The sequence below is a fragment of the Phocoena sinus genome, chromosome 2, assembly GCF_008692025.1.
Source record: "Phocoena sinus isolate mPhoSin1 chromosome 2, mPhoSin1.pri, whole genome shotgun sequence".
NCBI lineage: Eukaryota > Metazoa > Chordata > Mammalia > Artiodactyla > Phocoenidae > Phocoena > Phocoena sinus.
The window spans coordinates 109931417-109955485 of NC_045764.1; the positions used below are offsets into that span (position 1 = coordinate 109931417).

Genomic DNA, 24069 nt, shown 5'->3' on the forward strand with positions numbered 1-24069 from the left:
TGAATAATAGTGATGAGAGTGGGCACCCTTGTCTTGTTCCTGATCTTAGAGGAAATGCTTTCAGTTTCTCACCATTGAGAATGATGTTGGCTGTGGGTTTGTCATATATGGCTTTTATTATGTTGAGGTAGATTCCCTCTATGTCCACTTTCTGGAGAGTTTTTATTATAAATCAGTGTTGAATTTTGTCAAAAGCTTTTCTGCATCTCTTGAGATCATATGGTTTTTCTCCTTCAATTTGTTAATATGCTGTATCACATTGATTGATTTGCATATATTGAAGAATCCTTGCATCCTTGGAATAAATCCCACTTGACCATGGTGTATGATCCTTTTAATGTGTTGTTGGATTCTGTTTGCTAGTATTTTGTTGAGGATTTTTGTGTCTATATTCATCAGTGATATAGGTCTGTAATTTTCTTTTTTGTAGTATCTTTGTCTGGTTTTGGTATCAGGTTGATGGTGGCCTCATAGAATGAGTTTGGGAGTGTTCCCTCCTCTGCAGTTTTTGGAAAGTTTGAGAAGGATGGGTGTTAGCTCTTCTCTAAATGTTTGATAGACTTCCCTGTGAAGCCATCTGGTCCTGGACGTTCGTTTGTTGGAAGATTTTTAATCACAGTTTCAATTTCATTACTTGTCATTGGTCTGTTCATATTTTCTATTTCTTCCTGGTTCAGTCTTGGAAGGTTATACCTTTCTAAGAATTTGTCCATTTCTTCCAGGTTGTCCATTTTATTGTAATAGAGTTGCTTGTAGTAGTCTCTTATGATGCTTTGTATTTCTGCAGTGTCCATTGTAACTTCTTTTTCATTTCTAATTTTATTGATTTGAGTCCTCTCCCTCTTTTTCTTGATGAGTAGCTAAAGGTTTATCAATTTTGTTTATCTTCTCAAACAACCAGCTTTTAGTTTTATTGATTTTTGCTCTTGTTTTCTTTGTTTCTATTTATTTCTGCTTTGATCTTTATGATTTCTTTCCTTCTACTAACTTTGAGTTTTGTTTGTTCTTTCTCTAGTTCCTTTAAGTATAAGGTTAGATTATGTATTTGAGATTTTTCTTGTTTTTTGAGGTAGGCTTGTATTGCTATAAACTTCCCTCTTAGAACTGCTTTTGTTGCAGCCCATAGGTTTTTCATCATCGTGTTTTTGTTGTAATTTGTCTCTAGGTATTTTTTGATTTCCTTTTTGATATCTTCAGTGATCTCCTGGTTATTTAATAGCATACTGTTTAGCCTTCATGTGTTTGTGTTTTTTATGGTTTTTTCCCTGTAATTGATTTCTAATCTCATAGCATTGTGGTCAGAAAAGATGCTTTATATGATTTCAATTTTCTTATATTTACCGAGGCTTGATTTGTGACCCAAGAGGTTATCTGTCTTGTCGAGTGTTCCATGTGCCCTTGAGAAGAAAGTGTAATCTGCTGTTTTTGGATGGAATGTTCTATAAATATCAATTAAATCTATCTGGTCTATTGTGTCATTTAAAGCTTGTGTTTCCTTATTAATTTTCTGTCTGGATGATCTGTCCATTGGTGTAAGTGAGCTATTAAAGTCCCCCACTATTATTGTGTTACTATCAGTTTCCTCTTTTATAGCTGTCAGCAGTTGTCTTATGTATTGAGGTGCTCCTGTGTTAGGTGCATATATATTTATAATTGTTATATCTTCTTCTTGGATTGATCCCTTGATCATTATGTAGTGTCCTTCTTTGTCTCTTGTAATAGTCTTTATTTTAAAGTCTGTTTTATCTGATATGAGAATTGCTACTCCAGCTTTCTTTTGATTTCCATTTGCGTAGAATATCTTTTTCTATCCCCTCACTTTCAGTCTGTTATGTGTCCCTAGGTCTGAAGTGGGTCTCTTGTAGATAGCATATATATGGGTCTTGTTTCTGTATCCATTCAGCAAGCCTGTGTCTTTTGGTTGGAGCATTTAATCCATTCACGTTTAAGGTAATTATCAATATGTATGTTCCTATTACCATTTTCTTAATTGTTATGGGTTTGTTTTTGTAGGTTCTTTTCTTCTCTTGTGTTTCCCACTTAGAGAAGTTCCTTCAGCATTTGTTATAGAGCTGGTTTGGTGGTGCAGAATTCTCTTAGCTTTTGCTTGTCTGTAAAGCTTTTGATTTCTCCATTGAATCTGAATGAGATCCTTGCTGGGTAGAGTAATCTTGGTTGTAGGTTATTCCCTTTCATCACTTTAAATATATCATGCTACTCCCTTCTTGCTTGTAGAGTTTCTGCTGAGAAATCAGCTGTTAACCGTATGGGAGTTCCCTTGTATGTTATTTGTCATTTTTGCCTTGTTGCTTTCAATAATTTTTCTTTGTCTTTAATTTTTGTCAATTTGATTACTGTGTGTCTCGGCATGTTTCTCCTTGGGTTTATCCTGTATGGGACTCTCTGCGCTTCCTGGACTTGGGTGGCTATTTCCTTTCCCATGTTACGGAAGTTTTTGACTATAATCTCTTCAAATATTTTCTCAGGTCCTTTCTCTCTTCTTCTCCTTCTGGGACCCCTATAATATGAAAGTTGTTACATTTAATGTTGTACCAGAGGTCTCTTAGGCTGTCTTCATTTCTTTTCATTCTTTTTTCTTTATTCTCTTCCACAGCAGTGAATTCCACCATTCTGTCTTCCAGGTCACTTATCCATTCTTCTGCCTCAGTTATTCTGCTATTGATTCCTTCTAGTGTATTTTTCATTTCAGTTATTGTGTTGTTCATCTCTGTTTGTTTTTTAATTCTTCTAGGTCTTTGTTCTTTAATTCTTCTAGGTCTTTGTTAAACATTTCTTGCATCTTCTCGATCTTTGCCTCCATTCTTTTCCTGAGGTCCTGGATCATCTTCACTATCATTATTCTGAATTTTTTTTCTGGAAGGTTGCCTATCTCCACTTCATTTAGTTGTTTTTCTGGGGTTTTGTCTTGTTCTTTCATCTGGTATATTGTCCTCTGTGTTTTCATTTTGTCTGTCTTTCTGTGAATGTGGTTTTCATTCCACAGGCTGCAGAATTGTAGTTCTTCTTGCTTCTGCTGTCTGCCCTCTTCACTGTGTTCTTATGATAAGAAAAAAGTAGACAACAAACCTTAGTTTAACAAAAGAAACCGAAAACTGTCTTTTCTAATTTTTATAACATATACACTTAAATATTTGGCTGTGTCGTATATGTCATTGTGTTTTACATTATGACTTATGTGGAACTCCCTAATCAAATATTTGGTGTTAAAAGAGGAAAGGCAGTCTTGGGCATCATTTTACATGGTTACAAAGTATTCAATATATAATTTCTAATTTGTAACATTCTTTCTAATTATAAGGGTTATATCAGTTTATTGAAGAAAATTTTAGGAAACTCAGAAACGTATAAGGAAAGTAAAAATTTACCTGTAGTCTCCCCATTCAGAGTCTACTGTAAACCGTATTGTTTATCCTTCTATATGCATATTACATATTTATATTTTTAATCAGGAAATCATTGTTATAGATGCAGTTTGTATTCTAGAGTTCCAGTTACTTTCATTATGCCAGTTTTTCATCGTCTTAAATACAGCTGACCCTAGAACAACTTGGGGGTTAGGGACGCCAACCCTCTGCACAGTTACAAATTGAAGTATTACTTTACAGTGGGCTGGCCCTCTGTATCCCTGGTTCCACATCCATGGATTCAACCAACCACAGATCATGTAGTACTGTAGTATTTATTGATACAAATATGAGTATAAGTGGACCTGCATAGTTCAAACCCATGTTGCTCAAGGTTCCAGCTGTAGTCTCTAATGGTAGTACTTAGTGTTTCCGTGATATTCAGCCATATAAATGTAATATTCTTTATTTAACCCTTTATTACTTAGAGATAGATAGATACATATTATTTATATTTAGATATTGCTATTTCTGGTGAAAAATAAATTTTTGTTAAAGACAGAAATTCCAGCCTACTGCTGAAAACAGCTGATTCAAATCCTCCTTTCAGAACAAAATTGTGTTTTTTTGTTTGGGATTTCTCTAATGGTATCAGCAAATTTTGTCCAGGTTGAAATAGAATATTGAAGCATTTCATCTTCCACATCTTAGTGATTCCCATTCTTTTTTTACTCTCATAATGTTTTCTTGTATTTAGGTAGGGTTTTTTTTCCACTTACAAAAGCATTTGAAATGATAAGGAATTATAAAAGAATATTGATGCACATAAAAATGTTTATGGCATGCTATTATTAAAATGTTATAGAACAGTATGTACAATATGATACTAATTTGTTTTTAAAGTATATATGTTGTGTATGCATATGTTCAAAGATTAGAAGAATATATGCCGAAATCCTAACAGTGGTTACTTCTTAGTGGTAGGATTCTTCTGGGAGCATTCTGTTTTCTGGATTCTCTACAGTGAACATATTCCCAGAAGGAAAATATTTTTTAAAACATAGCTAAGTGCCATAATTTTGCAGAGCCATCAAGAATTCTATAGTTTAGTTAAAGACATTCTAGACATTCATTTAGAAAGATTTGAAAATAAATGACTATATGCAATTCAGTATAAAAGTGTATATGTAGGGGCTTCCCTGGTGGCGCAGTGGTTGAGAGTCCGCCTGCCGATGCAGGGGACACGGGTTCGTGCCCCGGTCTGGGAAGATCCCACATGCCGCGGAGCGGCTGGGCCCGTGAGCCATGGCCGCTGAGCCTGCGCGTCCGGAGCCTGTCCTCCGCAACGGGAGAGGCCACAGCAGTGAGAGGTCCGCGTAACGCAATAAAAAAAAAAAAAAAAAAAAAAAAAAGTGTATATGTAACTAAAAGGAAATATCATTGAGTAGTAGCATTAGAATAGTGTTAATGAAGAAAGTGGTGGTTTTGAGCTGAATCTTAAAAGGAAATGTACAGTTTTTTATTGGAGAAGACAGTGAGTTTATACCCTCAAAGGACAGCATCCCAAAGACATGTGTCTGGGAATGAGAGAGTAAAGAATGTGGAGAATAGTAAAGAGACTAAACTTAATCAGTATGTGATTGTTCTTTTAAAACAGAAAGTCTCTGTTTCATGTTAATGATCAGATACTTAAAAAAGAAAAGAGAAATCCTGAAGTTTGGGGAACTAATGCATTTGTGTTTTTTAAAGAATTTCACTGTTTTAGTACCAGTTGCTCTCTACTTGAACATTATTTTTCATGGTTACAAATTATATAGTCAATGTTTGTATAATTGTTTCAGTGTTAATTTTACTGAAACACTGTATTAGTTGAAAAATTTCTTTTCAGAAACTGCATAGTAAAACTTACGGTTAGTCAGTAGATATTTTAATGCCATGATACTAAATGTTAGCTCAAATAATCAGTGTTTAAATACAACTTTCTTATGTCATAGGGCTTTTGCCAAGATGGCTTCAGCTCCTACCAGCTATGGCAACACTACCACTAAACCAATGGGGTAAGTATTTTTAATAATTCTGATTGAATAAGTCTGGTACTCCAGACCATAATTGGACTTTTGTGCCTTAAAAACACAGTGTGACGCTTTGGATACAGAAAGTTTTCATTGTGATACAGAAGAAATGTCAGCATGCCTTTAGCTTCCATACCTAGTTTACATTCTGTATTTTACCTGGTATGGCTTTGTATGCTTCCTTGTTCTTAAAACATTATGTTTGGGCTTCCCTGGTGGCGCAGTGGTTGAGAGTCTGCCTGCCGATGCAGGGGACATCGGTTCGTGCCCCGGTCCGGGAAGGTCCCACATGCCGCGGAGCGGCTAGGCCCATGAGCCATGGCCGCTGAGCCTGCGTGTCCGGAGCCTGTGCTCCGCAATGGGAGAGGCCACAACAGTGAGAGGCCCACGTACCGCAACAAAAAAAAAAAATTATGTTTTTCATTTTCAGAAGATACATGAAGTTTAAAAACTGTTTTTATATCAATGTTGATAATATAGACTTGAAGCTAGACACTCAAGACCTAGCTTCAAGATGGAAGTAGGCATACTGCTACATGATAGAGAGGAAATCCTCAGGGCTGGGTATGACTTCTGACTTCAGAAAATCCTGTACAGTATGTGTGGTTTTCAGAGGAGCTGAACAAAGTGATTCTAACTGCTCTTTTCCATACCATACTAGCTTCAAATTCCTAGCTTATGTTTTGGAGCTTAGAACAAAAGCATGAAACTGGAGGAAAACTGGTTTACCTACCCCGAGCTGCCAGTTTTAATGAAACAGTTTCCAAAAAGTAAAAGTACTTGGCCTAAGGCAGGGCCTTGTAAGCGCTTGGCAAAATGAATCCATTTGGCCTCACCTTCAGACAGTGCTGTGCAGGTGAGCCCACTAACTCCCTGAGAGTTACCTGGTACCTGGGAATTGCCTCAGAACTGTCCACTCCAACAGAGATTACTTTCTTTTGTTTTTGTTAAAGAAATGATTTCCATCCTGTCCATCTCTTCATTTCAGAGGGGAGTAGGACAAGATAGGAAAAATGAAAATATATTTGGAAAATTACTCTCATGCATTTAATGAAACAGACTTTCCAGTTCTTTATCTTAAAATCTTGCTGAATCTTAAAAGCCTATTAGATTTCTTATGGATTTTGTAGTTGAGGATTTTAATAAAATGTGTTATAAGAAAACCTTGGATGATTTGAAGGCTTTCCCTAGCCTTCTTTTTTTTTTTAAATTAATTTTTATTGGAATATAGTGCTTTACAGTGTGTTAGTTTCTGCTGTGCAGCAAAGTGAATCAACTATACATATATCCTCTCTTTTTTGGATCTCCTTCCAATTTAGATCACCACAGAGCATTGAGTAGAGTTCCCTGTGCTAAACAGTAGGTTCTCGTTAGTTATCTCCCTAGCCTTCTAATATCAAAATGCAAGATTACCATTCTGTCCCACAAAGCATCCTTTGATTCCATGTGAGAGACTTTTTGAACCACAAATATAAAACCAATATGGCAAGTCATTTGTGTTATTTTTGTTGTTAAAAATTCAGACACTAAACAGTCTTCTGAGTTGAGGTAGAATTCATCAAGTATGTTGTGCTTCACATTTTTATATGATAGGTTTTGTGTATGAGGGGAGAAAGTATACAATTGCAGGATTAGGTCTAGCAGCTATGATATAGAGAACACAGTAACTTTTGACCTATTCGTAATACTTATAGACATATACGTTTTGAATATGTCAGTGTGTTTTGAACTCCTAAAGTGAGTCATCTGAATTACTATCTTTTTTTTTAATTGAAGTATTGTTGATTTACAATGCTGTGTTAATTTTTTCTGTACAGCAAAGTGATTCAGTTATACATACATACACATTTTTTAATATTCTAGATTACTGTCTTTAATTTATTTTAACATTAAGACAATCAGGAAAGCAAGGAATTCTCTTCAGTTAATAATTTGCTTAAATACTCTAGCTAAGGCTTAGCAATTAAAATGTTTATATTGAGGGCAGCTCTCAATTTTTATATTTTATTAATATCGACTAGTCAGAAAGTTTTATTACTATTTTATTGTTAAATAAAATTGTGGCAGTGATGTCCATGGAAGCAGAAATTCTCAGGTCACTTCTGTTCAGGTCACTTCTGTTAAGTAAAAACAAAGGTGGTAGGCACAGAGAGCATCAGCATATATTGTGTAATCAGACAAGTATTTTGTCTGTAACTGGAGAGATAATTTGTACTTAGTGCAGTCCTCTTCTTTTGCACCTAGTCTCTTATCACGAGTCATGAATACAGGATCACAATTTGTGATGGAAGGAGTGAAGAACCTGGTATTGAAACAGCAAGTAAGTACAATTGTTAGAAAACACACTGGTAACTGTTGGCAGGTAAATGTTGGCAGGTTGATTGCTCAGATAGAGCAGCTTCTGCATATATTCAAGTACAAATATTAGGAATAAAATAAAATCAAGGGGTCCTTTACTGGTATATTTAAGGATGTGAGGGTGTTTTACAGGTATAGTTCACAACTCTGTAATTTTATGCTTTTTTTTTTTTTAATTTGCTAATTGGACTTTACTGACATTTTGATTTCCTTTAACTATTATCAGGTTTGTGAAAGTATATTAATTGAAAATAAATGAACTTAACCTTAGAATAATGAACTGTTACAAAAATGCATATCATTTAAGTTTTAACATATATTAGGAGAATATTAATAAACTAATAGCCTTAATAGTTTAAAAGCCTGTGTAAATTAAAATAAAAATATTTTAAGTAGAATATACGTTTTGAAATAATGTAACTATAGCTTGATTTCGTACTTCATTTTGGAATAACAGTCTTAGTTTTAAACATAAAAGACTTTTTTTAATGACTTTTGTATTTTTGTTGTTTTCCTGTTATTCTTATATATCGATATTTCTGCTTCAGAGTCATCATTAATTGATTTGGTTTCAAACTGGACTTGTTTTTAACTTTTTGTTATGAAAATTTTCAAATACACGTTAGTATGTCAAATACTCCTGAGCCCTTCACCAAGCTTCAATACTCAACATCGTGCCATTCTTGTTTCATCTTCCCCACTTATATTTTTTTATTTGATTTATTTTTAACTGGGATATTTTAAGGCAAATCTGAGATATAATATTTCACACATAAATACTACAGTTTGTAGTGAGAAGGATTTTAAAGGCCAAATTAAGAAAAGAAACAGAGTTAATTATCTGTTATTCAGATCTGAATATTAAGTGTTTACTTACTTGTTTTCAGAATAAACTAGATCTTTTGTTTCTCTGAACTTCTTCCACACTTTTAATCTTTCTTATGATGTTTACCTGTGGTATTTTGTATTAAAATTATTTATATTTTACTTCTTTTTTTTCCAGTTTTATTGAGATACAATTGATATATATTGTTTTACTTATTGATGGCAAAGAATTTTTTCCCCCATCTTTGAATTTTCCATAGCAGTTTGCAGAAAGTAGGTATTCAATTTTTGTTTGAATAAGTGAATAAGATTTTATTGTAAAAAAACATGTAGTGTTAATAAAGGACAGTGAAAAATCCTAATTTGCTGTCTTTAACTAAAAGGCTGATTACTTCCTAGCTTTCCTTCAGAGAGATTCCAGATTGCTTTATTTCCTAAGTACTTGGGAAGACTTTTTAGCTTCATTATCACTCTTAGGAATTATTTTCAGTCCTTCCCATTCTGTCTCTCTTCTGGTAAGAGGCTACTACTAAATACTTAATCCACTTTTTTACTGGTTCACAGTACTTCCCTGAGTCAGTTTATCTTTGCTCTCTTAGACTATTGAAGGTGAAGAGACATAAAAATAGGAGGTTGGGCACATTAGTGACCAACATACTGTACTTACAGTTTAACCTAGCACCTGTTAAAGAAAAAATTACTCATGACACTCATTAAAGTACAGTAAGGCAGACTTTTCAGGGGGACCATTGAGAAAGATGTTGGGACCATCACAATGGCGTTTTGAAGTCTGGGAGAGAGATTGGGCTTAAGTACAAATACAAAAGTGGGAATTTATAGCCAAGGAGCAGGGTGTAGGGAATCAGTGGTTGGAAAATTACCAAGAGGAAATATCAGGGATAAAGGGGGATCCTGGCTAAACCAACCTAACAGGATTCTTGCTGAAGGCAGGCTAGTGTGATTAGACATCACTTGGGAGGTGGTAGAAGATGAGGAACCCGATGAGATACCGAGGGTGGTTAGATACCGAGGATGGAGGTGCTGGCTATAAACTGACTTTAGCAGGATTCTTTCTAAAATTGGACAATGCAGAGATGGACACAGAAGTCCACAGGTCGAGGCCCAGTTGAAAAATTTCAAAGAGCCTGAGTAGAATCTCATCTAGGAGAGAATCTTTGTCATAGCACTCTATTTATTATCAACTATGGACAAGATGATTTCGTACGTGAGACAAAGGGGGAACCACCAGTTTCTAAGACTACGTCTGCCTTTTGCTAGATAGACTGGCTATTGTATAACTACGTATAGTTAAATTTAGTTTTAAGGAAAAGTACATATTTTACTTAACATGTCACTGTTAGAAGGAAATCCCAGTAGTAAGATTCCCTAAACAAAGGAATCCTTGTCACAAATAACTGATAGCACTGAGCAATTACAGGCTTTAATCTTTATTTATTTATGACTGCGTTGGGTCTCCGTTGCTGCGTGCAGGCTTTCTCTAGTTGTGGTGAGCGGGGGCTACTCTTCGTTGTGGTGCGCGGGCTCCTCATTGCGGTGACTTCTCTTTGTTGCAGAGCACGGGCTCTAGGCACACAGGCTTCAGTAGTCGTGGCACGTGGGCTCAGTAGTTGTGGCACACAGGCCCTAGAGCACAGGCCCAGTAGTTGTGGCGCATGGACTTAGTTGCTCCATGGCATGTGGGATCTTCCCGGACCAGAGCTCGAACCCATGTCCCCTGCATTAGCAGGCGGATTCTTAACCACTGTGCCACCAGGGAAGTCCTTGTAATCTTTTAAATGATCAAATTTACTTTTTGAACTTATTACCTTAGTGTCACATGATATACATCCCCAAATGATGCCTGTAAGAAGGGTCTAAAGTGATCGACTTAAATATTTTACTGTGCTAACACAACAGTGTGTTTTATTTAAAGTTAAGTTTATAAAATATAAAAACAGATTATCCTCTGTGACCTCAAATCCTTTTGCTTTTCTTAACATTGCAAATAACATACTGCTTTGCTTAACATTGCAAATAACATACTGCTTTGATATAGGCAGTTTCTCACTTACAGAAGTAAAATTTGAAATGACTGGTGGTTACCTCTTTCTATATCACATTTCTATCACCACTGCTAAGAGAGCCAGGCCAGTTTTTTAAATAGATGTTAATAAGACTTTTTAGGAAATATTTATTGATTTGGGGGACACTGGTTATTGATTGGGGGATAGTGGTTCATTATATATTGTGAAGTAAAAATAAAAGTCATTATAAAACAGTAAATTCAATATGGTCTTTTTGTTTTTGTTTAAAAAAAGAAAAAAATAGAAGATACTCAAGGATATATAACTAGGTTTTAAATGTTAGTTTTTCTAGGTGAGCGTATTCACCTCTGATTAATTCCATATGATAAATTATTAGACTTCAATTATGGAATCAAAAGAGTGAACATTTCTAATTGTTCTTAGTAAATGTTACCAAATTGCTGTCCAGAAAAGTTGTACCAATTTGCAGTGATTTACAGCACCTGTTTCTCTATATCCCACCCAAACTTGGACCTGTGTGTATGTGTGTAATCTTTGTAAATTTAATACTTTTAAAAAGTCTCTTGTTCTAGAAATATTTAAACTCATAGAAAGCCATTTTTAAAGTTACACAGTCCTAACGTTCTAAAATTTAGAGGAACTGCTACAGGTATATAGGGCAGGTTGGGAACTGAAAAAAATGTCAGGGAAGAGACTGGAAAAGATGAATTCTTTGTTTCACACTTGTAAAATTCTGTTTAATTCATGCCTCTTAAATCTCTAAGTATTTGTTTCAATTTTTTATCTGAATAAACATTTTAAGCTATAAAAACATTAGATAGAATAGGATGTCTTGTCATGTCCAGTTTTCTAGGTCACTTATAAGAGCCTTTTATACTTTTTTGTTTCTTGGGCAGCATAAGTTTTATGTATCACAAGTATTAGCTATCACATAAAACCGTTTGAATGATATTCGCAGATTTGAAATATGTGAGGATAATTGTACAAGAACGTGATGATGAATAATGTAGTACTATGTTGCATAATTTAAAAGTCTTCTATTTCACTTTCTTTGGCTTGTTTGCTTAAATAATCACTCTTTTAAAAATGAATTAACAACAAATAAATTGCAAGCAGTGGAATTCAGTAGATTAAAAAAGACTTAAAAGATATATCACCTAGGGCTTCCCTGGTGGCGCAGTGGTTGAGAGTCCGCCTGCCGATGCAGGGGACACGGGTTCGTGCCCCGGTCTGGGAGGATCCCACATGCCGCGGAGCGGCTGGGCCCATGAGCCATGGCCGCTGAGCCTGCGCGTCCGGAGCCTGTCCTCCGCAACGGGGGAGGCCACAACAGTGAGAGGCCCGCGTAACGCATAAAAAAAAAAAAAAAAAAGAAAAAAAAAAAAAAAAAAAAAAAAAAAGATATATCACCTAATTGCAATGTATAGCCCTTATTAACATTATAATTTGAACAGTGAAACTGTAAGAAATAAATTTATGGAGCAGGAAAATTTTGATACTGACTAGATATTGAGCTGTATTAAAAATATTTGCTGATTATTTTAGGTGCGATAGTAGTGTTATAGGGGTTTTTTTTTCTTTTAGGAGTTCTTATATTGTGGAGATATATATACTGAAATATTTATTGCTAAAATGATTTGATACTGGGAACTTGTTTTAAAACAGCCTAGGGAGTGGGGAATGAGAGTATAGATAAAATAAGAATTTGCCATGAGTTGATAATTGTTGAACCTGAATGATGGAAATTGATGTGTTTTATTGGGTCCAGGTAATCCTGTTTCTTGATTTTATTGCCATTAATATGCTATGGTTTTGGGAAAAAATACCACTTTATATATTTTATTCTTTCCTCATCTGTAAGATGTGGATGTTGGATTCACTCTGTAGATCCCTTCTGATTTATAATTTTTAAATTTTGGAAATAGATGATCCATCCTATTCCCCTTCCTCCTATCTACTTCACTGACAACTTTCCAATATCCACATACTCCATCTTATTCTTTACTTGGCTAATACAGTCTTCCAGATAAGTGTTCTCTTCAAGAAGGTACACATACTGCTTTTCATTCTTCAGGACTTTGATAATCAAGACAGCAGCGACTCTTGTCCCAACTTCACTGCCTAGTTCATCGTCAGAGTATCATCCCAAATCCAAGGCTACCTGGGGTGGGGCAGGGGCGGCGGGGGAGGGTGGGGGGGAGTTGGAAATAGTCACCATAGACCAGATGGCAATACAGGGCAACAAGTGGCTAATCCTAGGAGAATTAGAGGGGAAAAATGTTTTTAACTGTTTTGGATATAGGGCTGTATTATGTTTTTTAGATTGTCTGTTTTTTAATTTCTTTGCATATTTTATTTTAATTTTGTTTTTAAGCAATTATGCCATCAGAGACAAAAATTAACATTGTTTTTATTTAAACTTTTCCAGTGACTAAAATCATAAAACGTGACTATGGTCATAAAACTATTAAGGATTTTTAGAAATTAATTTCTCACTGTATTTTGTTTTCTCCCAGTAATATTTCTAGTTCATATATTTGAAATTTGAACATCTTGGAAATAGTGATCCTTAATTTAGGATATTCATATGTATGGGATTCTGTCTCTCAAATCTAAATAGATATAGAGGCTTTCTACTAATAAAAATTTAGTTAGTAACCTAGACAATAATATTTTTCATTTTATTTCTGAAACAGTTTCTAAAAACAATGAAATATATGCTTGGGAATTTTTAAAATAATGGGCTTTCATTTGATTTAATTTCTTTATACCTCTGTTATTGAGGTACACAATTTTTTTGTGTCTTTAAAGATGAGTGAACAGACCATTTGTTGAGTGAAGAAAATTGTGTGGTTTTGTTCTGCTGTTTTCTCTCTGTTAGCTGCCACAGTTCAGTTTTTTCAATTAGTAGAACTTAGTTATCTTAGATATAAATTATTATCAATATAAAATTCATTTTAAAATGATTAACTTAAGTCTTCATATAGGCCAGATAGAGCATTAGTTGATGACAGAGCTCTCAGAAGTTGTTTCCTGAAGTACTCTTTCTTAGGCCTTTAAAGACATTATGTATTTCCTTTATCATTCTCTACACTGCAAGTTTTCCTTAATGTGTGACAGTGTGTGAATTATTGTATGGTGTGGCAGTGGTAGATGACTCTTTTGGTGTTATCTGTTTGTAAAGACCAAACAAAAACGTAAAGAATCGTCTCTGGGCTCTTAAACTTCTGAACTGTACTGCTAGAAAGAAATTTTTCTTGTGTTATTTAATGACCTATTCACTAGCAGGCTTATCTTCAGATACAGCAGAGATATGAAATGCCAAGTAAAATTTAACTGTACCTTTTAGAAAAATCTTACTTTTATACTAAATGAAATATTCAAATTTCCAGTTATTTTCACGAATACAATAAAAGTAATATGACTCATATGGCTTTATCAATTATATAAAATCTTTTCTGAACTTTTCTCCATTGCACATATCTAATACCATAGTACAATTCAGAGAGCTAAACGGAGAATTCAAAGTAAATAGAGGGGCTTCCCTGGTGGCGCAGTGGTTTAGAGTCCGCCTGCTGATGCAGGGGATATGGGTTCGTGCCCCGGTCCGGAAAGATCCCACATGCCGCAGAGCGGCTAGGCCCGTGAGCCATGGCCGCTGAGCCTGCGCGTCCGGAGCCTGTGCTCTGCAACGGGAGAGGCCCCAACAGTGAGAGGGCCGCGTACCGCAAAAAAAAAAAAAAAAAAAAACATAAATAGAGAAATGGATATAAAATTAATTTTAGTAAAATGTTATAATTTATAATGTTGCCTTGCTCCAGAATTCTTTTTATTGTTCCTGTTATGTTGCAAAGTACTTCATCTTTTGTTGGTGTTACTTAGAACAAATTCGTAACTGTAGTTTTTTCTTTTGAAAGCATTTTTATAGATTTAAATCTGTACCCAGTTATTCTTTAGAGAAAGTTATGGTTTAGACTTACATTCTTAAGTGAACAAACTCAAGTTTATTTGAAAGAAAACTTAAAAGGTAAAATTTTGAGCTCTCTTTTTCAAATTCTAAATAGAATTCAGGAAGTACATTCAGTCAGCTTGAACATTTGGTGCTTGTGTTTATATTAAGAAGTTCCTGGCCAACAAAAATATCAGAGAATAATGAAATAGCTTTAATTTTACTTGCCTAAGATTATCTTGAAAGATTTTTACTTGCCGATCTAGAGAAAGGAAAAGGAAAAAGAAATGCGTATTTTCTGCCTGGGCAAAGCAGCATTTTCCTTAGTGATGGTCCATTTTAGTAACAATAAAATGTTTTATGACCTACAGAAGGTAAAACTTGTAAAATAGTAATGTGTTATCTACAGTTATTTAAATAATGAGATTTAATGTTGCCTCTGTTGTATGAAATCTCTAAGATACAAAACTATTCTTTCCAGAATATTCTGTACAGTTCACAAAGGGAATATCAGTTAAAAGTGGGCAGAATACCATCCCAGTAGGAAGGTACTTTGAATAGGCATAATAGTCACTTAGTAAATTTTCTGTACCCAATGTGTTATGTTCAAAATAATGGTTAAAATGGTCAGATTGAAACATAGCAATAGTATTTCATATCCCCATGCATGTAAGCATGTCAAGGGGCAATCTTCTGTCAACACCAGTGTTATACATTTTCTGTTCAAAGTGGAATGTGTTTTGTAAGAAGATAATATAGTATGTCATTGAAAATTTGGAATTTATCCCAGGCAAAATTAAAGCGGTCAATAAAGTTGTGTGTGCATCCATCTCCCCATTTTTTCAAAGAATACAAGTATCTTATTGGCTAGAAGAATATACATTAGAAATGAAAAAACTCTGTTAGGTCATTTAATCTCATATATTTCTGCAAACTTAAAGTACTATTTTTTAAATAAATCTGCAGAAAGGAAATGAAAAAAAGGGGGTGGGGATTCTTACTCAATTAAAAGCTTACAATTACGGGTGTTAAAAAGCAGACATCCAACAAAGTAAAAAGCCCAAATATGTATTTGTACTAAAACCTGGATATACCTACACATTTTTAAAAATTACATTTTTTCTGTGGAACCTTGAATAATGCCAAGGGTATTTACAACTATGACACCATTCACAGAATACTTAATCTTAGAATGTGTTTAATTGAAAGGTAAGCATACTGAACTATAGAATGATTAGGTTGTTTTGCTACTAGAGAAGAATTTTGGTTTGTTATTTCTTCTAATATTTAACAAAATACTCACTGATCTCTTCCACAGAATCTACCTGTTACTCGTATTTTAGACAATCTCATGGAGATGAAGTCAAACCCTGTGAGTAACATATAACACTGTACTTGTAAGTTCTTGAACATACCAGACTATATACAAAAAGTGATAAACTCAGAGTTTGTTGTGGGCTTAATCACAGCAGACTACATGCTGGAAAGGAAAGAGTCCATGTTCTCAAACAGCCTTTTTTAGCCATTATCACAGATAAATGGGAATTGGTTTCTCAGCTGCTACATCACTCTGGCCAGCTTTCATCCGAAGTAAATGTAGATTATATCCTATATATGTCCTAAGGAGCAAGTTTCTATAAATAAAAAAGAACTAGTGAGCATCAGTTGGTGTACTATAAAGAATACCAGATCAGTTTAATTTTATGAAATTAAATTAGGAGAGGAGTGCATAGTAAAAATTTTAAGTGCATGTATTCAGATGGCACCAAGTTCTTTGGGGCTGAAAGGTAAATTGAGAGAGAAATTGTTTGATGAAGAGATAAATGGGTAAATAAATATGAGCATTTACTTAAAGAATGGGTTTTCAAGCTATCTGTTTATAATTCAAGAAAGGAATGTAAAAATCATCACAATCTGTTTCATAAAAGAGCCCATCCTGTTACTGTGGCAACTAGAAATAGAGTGGTTATCTGGAATAGAGAAAAGCCGCATGATCAAAACCCGCATTTGGGCTGATCTGGATCACTATAGACTTGGCATCAAGACTTAGGATACCAGGCTGAGAGAGAGAGTGAGAACAGAATCTGCAGTTAAATATGTCATTATTTTGTAATTCTTAAAACGTTATTATAACATTAAAGGAAATTAACAAAAACAAATTTTAAAATCTGTCCATGTGAAAACAAAGATATAGTGTTATAAAAAAGCCCAAAAAGGGGCAGTTACAGTTATGAAAGGAATGAGAGAATTGTCTATAATGATAAGCTAAAAAGGATTGGATTCTTCTATCTGGGAATCAATATAGAGAAAGTGGTATACAATGTAGTAAAAATAGATTTATTACTACATCCTAGAATATATGAAGAAGGAATGCTTCTTGAAAAGCCTGAGAGAAGTATGATTTATGATTAATTGTCTTATAGACTACTACTTCATAATAGGCAGTAAATTTCTGGAAGATATTATCCCAAACAATAATAAAGATTAAAAATATAAACAAATGCAAAACTTTAGACACCATATCCACAAGGTGTTAGGCAAGTTCAGGATATTTTGTTGCTGTCCCTGATCTCGAAGTCGAGATGATGGATAAGGACAATAATAATGATAATAGCTAACATTTATTGTGCATTTCTTTAGCCAGGAACCAGTCAAAACATTTTTCATATAGCTCATTTAATCCTCATTCGAACCTTCTAAGAAAAATACTATTTTTTTAAATTATTCTCATTTTATAGATGAAGAAACTGTGGCACAATTAACTTGCCCAAGGACACACAGCTAATAAATGGCAGAGCTGAACAGGCCACATTTTTCACCACTGTGCTATATTGATTAGGGCAAGAGCCATGCCCTTCGTAGAATCATAGAACTTTAGAGTTTAATGAAACTGTAGAATCTTAACTGTGAAGGAGAGGAAACCGAGAGATATTGTGACGTTTCCCAAGGCACACTATTTTTAATAACAGAATTGGAACCAAAAACCCACTACTTCTGAATTCCTGCCTACTACTCATTCCAACATATACACACCTTCCACATATCTGTCATAGACATACAGATGGCTAAATTATGGGTCTTATTCAGATGTTCTCCAAGTTCTGTAAGTTCATTTATCAGTTCTATTGACTTTGACTTTATAACTGAAGGCACATTACTACAGATATTTTTTAATTAATTAGAAAAAGTAAAATTTTTCAGCTTTGAAAGCATTTTTTCATCCATCTGCTAGATGAGACAGATGCCTGCTCCCTCTCTTATCCCTGTCTTTTTCCCATATTGACAAATTGATTTGGAGGCTTTGAAGAGATTAACAAAGTGTACTAAGTTAGACCTGACTAGTCATCTTGAATATATCGTATCTCAAAGGCTTTAAAATGCTATAAACTAATTCTAGATGAATTCTTATCACTAATGTTTATTAAGTGTTCTTTGATTTGTCTTGATTGGATATAATGAAAGAAAGGGATTAGGCAAGATATCAGGTAAATTTCATCTTCCCTTGTACATCTGGCTAGTAGTAGTTTCCTAGAGCAAAGTATTGAAGGATTATGGCACTGCCTTTGGGTTCAGGGAGAGTTCTGTGATTGATTAGCATCGTCCACCATTGAATGCAGGACTAGGTAGTGGCAACAATGCATGGTTTGTCATTGATCACGTTTGGGTAGGTTCATCCAGAAAAGAACCAGATAACATTTCAGAAAAGAATGAGTTCCTTTGGCTGATTGTACCATGGAGGGCAAAGGAGGCAGAGATTAGGAAGTGACTACATTATAAACAGTAAAGCAGTACTTTCCAGCTCCTTTAATATCAAGAAGCTAGTTTCCAATGTAGTATGGAGGTCAGCAACCCCTTATCCACAACTTCTGAAGTCCAAAGAGTTCTGAAAACTAAGAGATTTTATATAACTCATTTGGTGGCAAAACGTAACCTTAACTCAAGTTGAGGTTCTTCGTACTTTTGATTTACCCTACTTTATGTTAATATTCATCTATTTAGCTCCAGAAATATTAACGTGTTAGATTATGGGGTGCTGCCCTCTAGGAATATTATATTATATATAGTTTATGCATGATATTATCTATATGCAATTTTTTAAATTCAAAATTCCAAAATACATCTAACTGCAGAGGTTTCAATTATGAGAGATTGTGAACCTGTATTAGGTATTCTGGACATTCAGTAAAATCATAGACATATAATAATAATATAATAAATTCTAAAAGCAAGAATATTTAAGTACATTAGGTTATAAAACAGGTATATTATTTTTCTTAGTTACTTTTTTTTGAAGTATAGTTGATTTTACAGTGTTGTGTTAGTTTCAGGTATACAGCAAAGTGATTCAGTTATATACATATATTCTTTTTCAGATTCTTTTCCCTTACAGATTATTGCAGAATATTGAATATAGTTCCCTGTGCTATACAGTAGGTCCTTGTTGGTTATCTATTTTATATATAGTAGTATTCTTTTGTTAATCCTAAACTCCTAATTTATCCCTCCGCCCCTTCCCCCGCTTGGTAACCATAAATTTGTTTTCTATGTCAAAACAGGTATATTTTTGAGAAGCAATACGCATAGTGGTTAAGAGCTGGGGCATTGAAACTAGACTACCTGGGTTCAAATCCTGGAGTTCCCACACTTACTTGTCATGTGACTTTAGGAAAGTTAAAATAACTTCTCTGTACCCCAACTTGCCCATCTGAAAAATAGGGATAATAATAACTACCTCATAGGTGATAGGGGATTATGTAATTTTACTTAGAACAACGTTTAACACATAGTAATTGCTCGGTAAATGTTGATGGTGGTTACCCACTCTACCAAATTAATAGATTCATTAGTAGATTCATCAGGTATTCTTAAAATAAGCCAAACTTGAACTTTCTAAAGAAAAATTCCATAGTCATGGTAAAGTTCTCTTTTTTTTTTTAATAGGAAACTGATGACTATAGATATTTTGATCCCAAAATGCTGCGGGGCAATGACAGGTAAGCAGCTCTTGTCTTGTATAATTTGTTGTAGGTTTCCCCACCCCCACCAAGAACGGAAATAACTTTACTGATTTTTTGTTATAAATCAGTAACTGCTTATTATTAAAAATTCAAACTATATAGAAAACTGGTAAGTAAACTGTATGTATAATCTCTTTACCCAGAAGTAATCACTGGTAATTATACCTAACACTTTGATGCTTTTCCTTCCAAGTGTAACATGCAAAAAAATACATTTAGATGTTTGTTGTTTTTAATGAAATGATGAGGGTATTACATACTGTGTGTGGGTGAAGAGAATTTGGATAATCTGTGTGTTTTTAAATGAATATTCTTATTGACCAAATGAAAAGATGGGAGCTTTACGTTGGATACCAGTTGTTGGCTTTTTATTTAACTGGTCCATAAAATCTAAGCCCCTGGGAATCATTGCTGTGAATACTTCCTTATAGCAATGAAACATTCTGCAAATAATCTATATACTTTATGACAAACATGGTATGGTAAGGTATTTGTTAACTTTATTTTGGATATTATTTTTTAAGATTTAATCCATGGTGGTATGAAGAATAGCCTACAAGATACAGAAAAAGAATAGGCAGAATTAGGGGGGAAGAACCTTCCTGGAGGGATGGTCTTTAGCACCAAAACTTGGGTGAAGCTTCTTTATTGCCTATACCCTATGTTTGGGATCTTTAGAACTTTGTCTTTGCTCTATCCCAAGCTTTCACATCTTTGTAGGTAGTCAGAACAGATAATCTAGTCACTAGAAAACTGATTATTAGATTGTTTTGGTAACCTAAAAGATTCTTTTTTGTGAACTTATCAGAAGCACTACCAAAGTTACAAAAGAAGCGCTGGTAGCAACTGCAGCTGGTAAGAAAGAATTTGACAAAGAATAAATTATAGAAGGGAGAGAATGAGGAGTGACAACTAATGGGTATGGGGCTTCTTTGGCGGGTGATTAAAATGTTCTGAAATTAGACAGTGGTGATGGTTGTACAACTCTGCAAATATTCTAAAAACCAGATTGTACACTTTAAAATGGTGGATTTGCAACTCTTGGATGTTCTCGAGCTTACAATTTTTCCTTCCTCGTATTTGCATCAGTAGATATATTTTGCATTTTAGAAACTTCTGAGAAATTCTTTTAATCTTCCCTATAGTTTATGCATGATAATGAGGAGGAATATTAGCATTGATAAGACAGTGAAACACAGTTTCATTTTTTAATAGACTCAGCCTTCTCTTGAGCTGTCTCATCACAATTAGATCTTGGTTTTTAATAACTAGTAATGCTGTGCTATTTAAGTCTTCTCCTCATCTCATGTCTACTCTTAGAGGAACTTAAAGCACTCTAGAAGGAAGTTTGTGAGGCATTTCTGTCAGGGCAGCTACTGGCTCCTTCTATGAAATATTGACACAGGCCTCAGAAATGAGGAAAAGATGGAACTGTGGAATCAGCCTGTGAATAAGTGAGAGGCTGTAATAGCTCTCTCCCCTTGGTTGAGATTTTCAAAAATGGCTTGTGAAGAAAACCTAAGTTATCTTTGTAAAGCTTATTTTAGCACTCAAAACAAATATATATTTGACTCACAAAAGCTTTGAAAATTGTGTTTATTAAAAGATCTCTTTGACACCAAGAAAGTATTTTTGAAATATATTACAAATATATAAATATGTAATTAATATATAAATATTAAAAAGCTATAGCAAAATACACATCCCTTCTTCCATCCCCTCTTTGCTTCCTAAATTGTTATCCTTCCCATACATGTGTTTGCATAGTTTTTTCACAAATTTAGATACCCACAAACTGTAATCTGTTGAGTATGGTAAAAATTTTACATAATTTACCGCTAACGTATATATTTTATTAATTCACCTTATACCCAGATTTCCACTCCTCGTGGGAACTGTTGCTCAGTCTTTTCTTTTCCCTCTCAGTCTTCTCCTAGAATTTTATTTTGAAGTCAACAAGTTGTCCCATTCCCTTTTAGACACTGAGATATGTACTTCATCTAGCTGTTCCTCTGAATCTCACTTCACTACCTGGCTCAAAGAAGGTGAAGGAAGAAGAATTGTAAATACATAGCTAATAGTGCGTGCGTGTGTCTGTGTGTTTCCCACGCCTATTTTATCCTTAAGTGAAGCTTTGGGTGAAATTTTCGTGTGTGTTTTTTGTTGTTCTTACAGCTCAGTTCCAAGGAACAAAAATCCATTTCAAGAGGTAAGTTCATATAAAAATCCTCTGTCCCTGAAATGGAAGGATGAAAGGTAACCAAGCAGTCTTGAAGAATATCTTTGTCCTAAACATAGCTTTATGATGGTTACTGTATGGCAGTCTTGATAAATCCAATTCCATGTACCTAAGATTCTTTATAAATGACAAATTCAAAAATAACTTTTGGAAAAAGCCCTTTGGATTTATTTGGTATTGTTTAATTGAAGGATGAAGTTTATTTTCCTCAGAATTGTTTCTGAAAAATCTCCACTTCATTTTACTACTCAATAGAAATTAGAAATTTATAAATTTATAGACTTTTCTAAGAAATAAATTTCTTTATTATTGAAGTAGCATCAGGCACTTAGGTAAAAAAAATACTAGCTAGCAAGGGATCACATCCTAAGTTGTGGAATGGGCTCCAGACTAAACCTCATGTTTGAGAGTTAAAATACTGTTTTAACTATTTCTTTTAACTTACCTATTTTTTTTCTGTTTGCATTTTTAGGCAATTGTTTTTGTGGTGGGAGGAGGCAACTACATTGAATATCAAAATCTTATTGACTACATAAAGGTACATTTGACCTTTATATTCTTTTATCATTTGAGGTTTCACAGTTGTTCCATGTCTTTAACATACTAACATTCTCGGGTGGCTCCCCTGATTCTTACATAACCCCTTTTCTAGAGGTAGTTTAAAAATCCAGCAGATAGGGAAAAATGCCCATATGTTCATTGTTTTCCTGTCACATTTCTGGCCTAAAATTTTACTTGATTTGGAAAATAATGTACCTTATTGATGTAATGTACTTTGCAGCTATCTTATTTTGACTTTAAATGTTTAGATACCTCAAATAAGCCCCTGTTCTAAAAATGTCTCCCTTGGTGAGATGATTTACTGAACCCCATTTACCTGAATAATAAGCACTTTTCTCTCATCTTATTGACCTAAGTCAGCAACATACTTCAAACAAACTTGGAATGTCTGCTTTTTCAGCAAACAGGTCCTTTAGAGGTAGGACGTTAGAAGTGGTGTGCTATTCAAAACTGACAGCAGCAGGGAGTGACAGACAACTAAGCAAAAGAATATGAAGGGAAGGGTGTAACTTGAAGAGCAAAAACACCATTTAAAAGGTAGAGGCAACAGAACTAGTGATTGTTGCAATGACATTTTGTAATCTTCATTTAATTCACTTAATATTGAATAATGATTATTCCTTATGTCCTGTATTACATAAGACTTCAATAAAGGTAGAGGTTTTGGTACAGCAGGAGAAAAAAATACATAGGCAGATGTCACAGAGCTTCAAAACCACCAGATACCTCCAAGGATCCTAGCTCAGTTGCACATAACATGCTTCAGAATGTGAACCACCACTAAGATCTATACCTTGGTCTCAAGGGAGCATCCATCTTATACTAGGAGAGGTCTTTTATACCCCTCTCTGTTCATATAGCCAGAATCGGACTGCGTGACTAGGCTCAAAGGCAAAAACCAAGGGAACATAACAGAAACCAGGTGTAAACCATCAATCTGTACAATTTTTAAACAGTGCTGACAAACTAGTGCAAGTTGTCCCTTGGTCTATCTGTGAACCTTGGGCAGGACTATATTAATCTATTTCATTCAGATTTGGCCAAGGGTCAACAACGTGATTGGTTCCAGGTGTGTTCCCAAGGATAAACACAGGGTTACAACAGACCAGCTGAAATTAATCCTGTACTTATACCCCATCCTTGGTTAAGCTTTCTTAATTACATTTGTCAGCATTCTTTCTGCTTTTTTCTTTTACATTATAGGACAGAAAAACAGGAAGGATAAAAACCAAAATACTAACAAATACTAACCATTTGTTATACCTGAAATGCAGGTATAACTTTAAAGAAACATTGCAGTTTACCAGATATTCCAGTGCAAACTTGTTTTTAATCATGTATAGGCCTCACAACTCTTACCTCTCTCCACCACAGAAATTTTAATTTTGTGAAATGTATTAATAAGTTGAATCAATGTAACAATTAATTGTCTAGTTCTTTCTCTGATCAATCACCTCCATCAGAACAACATCAGGGTTATCAGCGGTAGATATATAAGCCCACCAAGTTATTCTTTACTTGGTTTCAGGTTACAAAATATTTTTTGTACCTTGATTATTACCCTCCACCCACCAAAACGTGGTGTACAGGTGGTAGAGCACATGATACTGTGGCTCATCAGGCATGTAACAGGTATT

The 24069-nt window shown here is 34.5% G+C and overlaps 1 protein-coding gene across 2 annotated transcripts in view; it reads left to right on the forward strand.

The window, feature by feature from the left end:
- Positions 1 to 24069, forward strand: part of SCFD1 (sec1 family domain containing 1) — a 142744-nt gene that overhangs the window by 106706 nt on the left and 11969 nt on the right. For both annotated transcript variants that reach the window (XR_004348513.1, XM_032623103.1), the window contains exons 18-23: positions 5360 to 5422; positions 7682 to 7757; positions 15933 to 15986; positions 19556 to 19608; positions 21808 to 21841; positions 22344 to 22409. Coding sequence is in view for 1 of the 2 variants with exons in the window: in XM_032623103.1 (XP_032478994.1) it covers positions 5360 to 5422; positions 7682 to 7757; positions 15933 to 15986; positions 19556 to 19608; positions 21808 to 21841; positions 22344 to 22409 (346 nt within the window). In the remaining variant the exon portion in view is untranslated. The remainder of the gene's footprint in view (positions 1 to 5359; positions 5423 to 7681; positions 7758 to 15932; positions 15987 to 19555; positions 19609 to 21807; positions 21842 to 22343; positions 22410 to 24069) is intronic.